This window comes from Pelecanus crispus, chromosome 1, assembly GCF_030463565.1.
Source record: "Pelecanus crispus isolate bPelCri1 chromosome 1, bPelCri1.pri, whole genome shotgun sequence".
NCBI classification, from domain to species: Eukaryota; Metazoa; Chordata; class Aves; order Pelecaniformes; family Pelecanidae; genus Pelecanus; species Pelecanus crispus.
This window is the reverse complement of record NC_134643.1, coordinates 227,633,358-227,639,829: the sequence shown is the minus strand read 5'-3', so window position 1 is coordinate 227,639,829 and position 6,472 is coordinate 227,633,358. Positions and strand designations below refer to the sequence as shown.

At 72.7% G+C, this 6,472-nt stretch overlaps 1 protein-coding gene across 1 annotated transcript; it reads right to left on the bottom strand.

Annotated features, from left to right (window-relative positions):
• Positions 1 to 598: 598 nt before the first annotated feature.
• LOC142596497 (cyclic nucleotide-gated channel alpha-4-like) lies at positions 599 to 5,593 on the bottom strand. The gene is made up of 6 exons (XM_075725627.1): positions 5,481 to 5,593; positions 5,170 to 5,283; positions 4,928 to 5,034; positions 2,180 to 3,160; positions 1,282 to 2,096; positions 599 to 754 (listed from the first exon to the last, which is right to left on the bottom strand). The coding sequence occupies exons 1-6, from the start codon at positions 5,591 to 5,593 to the stop codon at positions 599 to 601; spliced, it is 2,286 nt and encodes a 761-aa protein (XP_075581742.1).
• Positions 5,594 to 6,472: the final 879 nt, after the last annotated feature.

Here is a 6,472-nt window from a genome sequence, read left to right as displayed (position 1 = left end):
ATCCTTCCAATCCCTGTCCCTATCCCAATCCTTCCCCTGCCCCATCTTATTCCTGCCCTGCCCCTATCGATATCCATGTCCATGTCCCTGCCCCAGCCCCAGCCCCAGCCCCATCCCTATCCCTATCCATAGCCTTATCCCTATCCCTATCCCAATCCCAATCCCTATCCCTATCCCTATCCCTATCCCCTATCCCAATCCCAATCCCTATCCCTATCCCTATCCCTATCCCTATCCCCTATCCCAATCCCATCCCTATCCCTATCCCATCCCAATCCCTATCCCCTATCCCAATCCCTATCCCAATCCCAATCCCAATCCCAATCCCTATCCCAATCCCTATCCCAATCCCAATCCCAATCCCAATCCCTATCCCAATCCCTATCCAATCCCAATCCCTATCCCAATCCCTATCCCAATCCCTATCCCAATCCCAATCCCTATCCCCTATCCCTATCCCTATCCCTATCCCTATCCATCCTATCCCAATCCAATCCCTATCCCAATCCCTATCCTTTTCCCAATCCCAATCCCTATCCCAATCCCTATCCAATCCCAATCCCAATCCCAATCCAATCCCAATCCCCTATCCCAATCCCTATCCAATCCCAATCCCAATCCCTATCCCTATCCCTATCCATATCCATATCCCTCCCCCATCCCGATCCCGATCCCCGTCCCCATCCGGTGCCACCGCCGTTGCCGCGCTCTCCCGGTCCATGAACAGCCCATCGTCACCTAGCAACGGCTGTGCCTGTTGCCTAGCAACGGCTGTGCCCGTCACCCGGCAACGGCTGTGCCCGTCACCTAGCAACAGCTGTGCCTGTTACCTAGCAACGGCTGTGCCTGTTACCTAGCAACGGCTGTGCCCGTCACCCGGCAACGGCTGTGCCCGTCACCTAGCAACGGCTGTGCCCGTTACCTAGCAACAGCTGTGCCTGTCACCTAGCAACGGCTGTGCCCGTCACCTGGCAACGGCTGTGCCCGTCACCCAGCAGCGGCTGTCACTGTCACCCAGCAGCGGCTGTGCCCGTCCCGGCGAGGGCTGCCCCCGACCCCCCGCCGCCGCTGCCGCTGCTCCCCCCTCCCCCCCGGGACCCTCAGCGCCCGGGCCCCGCACCCCCCGCGCCCCCCGCACCCCCCGCACCCCCCACCCCGGGGGGGGCCCTGAGCGCTGGGGGGGTCCTGAGCCCCCCTGGGACCCCGCACCCCGGGGGGACCCCAGGGCCCGGGGGGGTCCTGAGCTCTGGGGGGACCCTGCACCCCCCTGGGACCCTGCACCCTGGGGGGGCCCTGCGCCCCTCCGGGACCCTGAGCCCCCCTGGGACCCTGCACCCCTGTGGGACCCTGCACCTTGGGGGGACCCTGAGCCCCCCTGGGACCCTGAGCCTCCATGGGACCCCGCACCCCTGTGGGACCCTGCGCCCCCCCGGGACCCTGCACCTTGGGGGGACCCTGAGCCCCCCTGGGACCCCGCACCCCTGTGGGACCCTGCACCTTGGGGGGACCCTGAGCCCCCCTGGGACCCCGCACCCCTGTGGGACCCTGCGCCCCCCCAGGACCCTGCACCTTGGGGGGACCCTGCACCCCTGTGGGACCCTGTGCCCCCGTGGGACCCTGAGCCCCCCTGGGACCCTGCACCCCTGTGGGACCCTGAGCTCCCCCGGGACCCTGAGCCTCCATGGGACCCTGCGCCCCCGCAGGACCCTCTCCCGGCGCAGGGCCCGTTCCCCCGGCAGGCCGCCGGTGCCGCCGGTGCCGGTGCCGCAGCCGTCGCTCGAGGCGCCGGACGCGCAGCGCCAGCTTGCAGGCGCCCGACTCCAGCCGTGCCAGCAGCCGCGCCGCCCGGCTCCGCAGCCCCTCCAGGGCCGCCTCCATCGCCCGCGTCCGGCGCTCGGCCTCCGCCGCCGCCGCCTCGGCGCCCGCGTCCAGCTTGCCCACGTGCCGCAGCAGCTGGCGGCCCTTGGCCTCCATGGCGGCGCGGGCGCCGGGGAACTGGCTCAGCACGGCCGCCAGGTCCTCCTTGGAGAGGCAGAAGAGGTCGGAGTAGCCGATGCTGACGATGTCGGCCGTGCGCCGGTTCCCCGCGGCGTTCCCTGCGGCGCGGGAGGAGAGCGGGGGCTGCGGTGAGGCCGGGGCGGCCGCGGCGGGGCCGCGGCGGGGAGCGGCGGGGGCCGACCTTGGATGCCGATGAGGCTGATCTCCCCGAAATAGAGCCCCTCGCCCAGCACGGCCAGCCGCGTGACGCCGTCCTCCGCCAGCACGGCCAGCCGGCCCTCGCGGACGAAGTACATCTCGCGCCCCACGTCGCCCCTGCGGCACACGAGCTCGCCGGGGCCGCAGGCCCGGGGCCGCAGCCGCAGCGCCAGCCGCTGCAGCACGCCGCGCTCCCAGCCGCGGAAGAGGCCGACGCGGCGCAGGGCCGGGAGGTGGACGGCGGCCGCCACCTCCGCCCGCAGCCCGGGGGGCAGGTGCCGCAGCACCGCCGGCTCCGCCGGCAGCTTGCGCTGCTCCCGCAGGTGCCGGTGCCAGCGGGCCACCCGCCGCGCCAGCCGCCCGCCCGCGCCCCGCGCCCGCAGGTAGCGCCGCACCGGCTCGGCGTCGGGGTAGAAGGCGGCGTCGGCCGCGTCCACGTTGGAGACGACGGAGGCGATGCCGCCCGTGATGGCGGCGAAGCCCAGCACGGCCAGGAGGAAGCCGGCGGTGAGGAAGAGGAACTCCTCCTCGCGCCGGGGCTGCGGCGTGTCGCCCACGGTGGCGAGGACGAGGGTGGAGACGTAGAAGCTGTGCAGGTACTGCCGCAGCGGGCGGCTGGCGTTGGGGCAGACCCAGGCGTCGGCGCCCAGCCCCAGCCGGGCCGAGAGGGCGAAGTAGAGGCAGCCGTGCCAGTGGATGGCGACGACCCCGCCGAGCGCCAGCTTGGCGAGGCGGAAGGCGTTGGGGCGGGCCGCGCGCGTCTCCCGCCGCGCCAAGGCCTCCAGCAGCCGCGGCGCCCGCAGGCAGCGGTTGGCGCGCACCGCCGGCGCGCCGGGCCCCAGGCGCAGGTACAGCAGGTCGGTGGGCAGCACCGCGGCCGCGTCCCAGAGGAAGGACCGGGAGCGCAGGTAGCGCCGCCGGATCCGGCCGCGGTCCCGCACCAGCATGCCGTCCTCCAGGAAGCCTGGGGGGCGGCGGGTCAGGAGCCCCATCGCCGCCGGGGGTCCGCGGCGGGGGGCACGCCGGCGCGGGGGGGGGTCTCCCGGCGAGGGGGGGGCCCCGAGCGATGCGCGACGGGCGCGGGGCGGCGCGGGGGGGTCCCCATGGGGTCCTCGCCGGGGCTGGGGTCCCTGCGCTGCCGGCGGTGGGTGTGGGGACCCCCGCGTGCCCACCCCCCCGCGCCGGGCTGGCTGCTGGGGCGAGGGCGGTGCCGGCCGGGTGGGGGTGCGCGGGCGGGCGCGGGCGCGTGCCCCGCGACGGTCTGACGCGTGGGTGCGCGTGCGTGTGTGCGCGTGCGTGTGTGCGGGTGTGCGCGCGGGTGTGCGCGCGTGTGGCTGCTTGCACGTAGCTGTGGGCGCAGACGTGCGCCTGTGTGCGCGTGAACGCATCTGCGCACGCAGGTTAGCGTGCGTTTGCGGGGGCAGGCGTGGGGCAGGCGCGGGGCAGGCGTGGGGCAGGTGTGGGGCAGTCATGTGGCAGGCGTGGCACAGGCATTGCACAGGCATGGGGCAGGCGCGGGGCAGGTGTGGGGCAGGCATGGGGCAGGTGTGGGGCCCGCAGGGTGCAGGCATGGGGCAGGCGTGGGGCAGGTGTGGGGCAGGCGTGGGGCCCGCAGGGTGCAGGCATGGTGCAGGCGTGGGGCAGGTGTGGGGAAGGTGTGGGGCAGGCATGGGGCAGGCGTGGGACAAGCAAGTGGCAGGCGTGGCACAGGAGCAGCACAGGCATGGGGCAGGCATGTGGCAGGCGTGGGGCAGGTGTGGGGCAGGCGTGGCACAGGCATGGCACAGGCATGGGGCAGGCATGGGGCAGGCTTGGGGCAGGTGTGGGGCAGGTGTGGCACAGGCATGGCACAGGCATGGGACAGGCATGGGGCAGGCTTGGGGCAGGCGTGGGGCAGGTGTGGGGCAGGCATGTGGCAGGTGTGGGGCAGTCATGTGGCAGGCGTGGCACAGGCGTGGCACAGGCGTGGGGCACGTGTGGGGCAGGCGTGGGGCAGGCATGGGGCAGGTGTGGGGCAGGCATGCGGCAGGCATGGGACAAGCATGTGGCGGGCGTGACACAGGAGCAGCACAGGCATGGGGCAGGCATGGGGCAGGTGTGGGGCAGGCGTGGGGCAGGCGTGGCACAGGTGCGGCACAGGCATGGGGCAGGCTTGGGGCCAGCGTGGGGCAGGTGTGGGGCCGGTGTGGGGCAGGCGTGGGGCAGGCGTGGGACAAGCATGTGGCAGGCGTGGCACAGGAATGGGGCGGGCGTGGGGCAGGCGTGGGGCAGGCGTGGCACAGGAGTGGGCAGGTGTGGGGCAGGTGTGGGGCAGGCGTGGGGCAGGCGTGGCACAGGAGTGGGCAGGTGTGGGGCAGGCGTGGGGCAGGTGTGGGGCAGGTGCGGGGCAGGCGTGGGGCAGGCGTGGCACAGGAGTGGGCAGGTGTGGGGCAGGCGTGGGGCAGGTGTGGGGCAGGTGCGGGGCAGGCGTGGGGCAGGTGCGGGGCAGGCGTGGGGCAGGCGTGGGGCAGGCGTGGGGCGGGCGTGGGGCAGGAGTGGGCAGGTGTGGGGCAGGCGTGGGGCGGGCGTGGCACAGGTGTGGGGCAGGCGTGGGGCAGGCGTGGGGCAGGCGTGGCACAGGAGTGGGCAGGTGTGGGGCAGGCGTGGGGCAGGTGTGGGGCAGGCGTGGGGCAGGCGCGGGGCAGGCGTGGCACAGGCGTGGGGCAGGCGTGGGGCAGGCGCGGGCACGCACCGGTGTGGAGCCGCGCGGCCATGTCCAGCAGGTAGAGCGCGTCGCAGACGTAGTCCAGGCTCAGCCACAGCGCCATGTGCCGCTGCTGCACGGCGGGGAAGCAGCACCTGCAGCGCCGGCGGCGTCACCGGCGCCGGCACCGCGCCCGGGGCCCCCGGGGTGCCCCCCGCGCCCCCACCCCGGCCCCCGGCGCCCACCCTCGCTGCGGGCGCCGGGGGCCTTCGGCAGCAGCGCCCGGGCACCTGCAGATGAGGACGACCCAGTTGTAGAGCACCGGCAGCGCCATGACGCTGATCCACCGGTAGTACCAGTCTCCGGAGGGGTCCAGGATCCAGTTTTGGGGGGCGGCGTCGGCGCTGCCGGAGGGGGGCAGAGGGGGCTCAGGGCTGCAACCCCAGCCCCGCCGCGCCGGCCCCGCCACCCCTGCGCCGGGCCCATGCCGCCGCTGGCTCCGTGGCTCGGCCGGGCCCTCGCCGCGGCGCGGGGGGCGAGGGGGGTCCTGGCCGCGCGCTCCCACCCCGCGCCCCTCGGCTGGGCGCCGTGCCACGCTCACCCGCAGGCGTGCCCGGTGCTGGTGCCAGGCTCGGCCGTGGCGGTGAGCCCGGTGGTGCCCCGCGGTTGGGGCCGAACCCAACGGCGCGACAGGCGGGAGCCGAGGCCGTGCATCCTGCGCCGCGAGTGCCGGTGAGGGTCCCGCGGTCCCGGGGCACCCGGTGGGCGCGGCGGCCCAGCCGCAGCACCGAGCGCGGTCCCTTGGCGCGACGCAGCCGCACGGCTCTGCCGGCGCCGGGTGCATCCCGGCAACGCGGGCATCCCCCGGGATGCTGGGGCCGCGCCAGCACCGGGGCGGCGGGGGCCGTCGCCGGGCTCTGCCGGGGCTGTGGCGCGGGAGCCCCTGCCCTGGGTTTGGGCGCAGCCGGGCAGAGCCGGGGGCTCTGCGGGACGCCCGGTGCCGGGGTCGGGGCGCGGGGGGGGCGTCGGGGCTCAGCCCCAGCAGCGGCTCAGCACCGCGCGGCCGCTCGCTGCCCCGGGGGTGGGGAGAGAATTGGGGGAGTTGGGGTGAGAAACACTGCTGGGGGGAGGGAAAAACAGGTTAATCGTTGAAATAAAGTAAAATGGCAATGATAATAGTAACAATAAAATAATAATAATATCCAAAGCCAGTGATGCCCAATGCAATTGCTCCCCACCCGCCGACCGATGCCCAGCCAGTTCCCAGCAGCGATCGCTGCTCCCCAGCCAACCCCCCCAGTTTCCATACTGCCCATGACGCCGTATGGTATGGAATGGCCCTTGGGGCAGTTGGGATCAACTCTCCTGGCTGTGCCCCCTCCCAGCTCCTTGTGCCCCTGGCAGAGCAGGGGGAGCTGGAAAGTCATGGAATCATGGAACCGTTGAGGTTGGCAAAGCCCTTGAAGATCGCCCAGCCCAGCCATTGACCCAACGCTGCCAAGGCCACACCAAACCCATCAAGGGCAGAGTCATCATTCCATGTTTCCTGCCTTGGGGGCTGGGTTATTTGTTAATGAAAGTAAAAACTGGGAA

What these genes read in the sequence shown, in the direction of transcription:
- LOC142596497 (XM_075725627.1), bottom strand. Translation starts at nt 5,593, where the DNA reads ATGCACGGCCTCGGCTCCCGCCTGTCGCGCCGTTGGGTTCGGCCCCAA. An exon ending in CAGCCTCATCGGCATCCAAG is followed by an intron (nt 2,097 to 2,179) that starts GTCGGCCCCCGC and finishes CCCGCGCCGCAG; the next exon opens with GGAACGCCGCGGGGAACCGG. An exon ending in GGGCGCAGGGCCCCCCCAGG is followed by an intron (nt 755 to 1,281) that starts GTGCAGGGTCCC and finishes GCTAGGCAACAG; the next exon opens with GCACAGCCGTTGCTAGGTGA.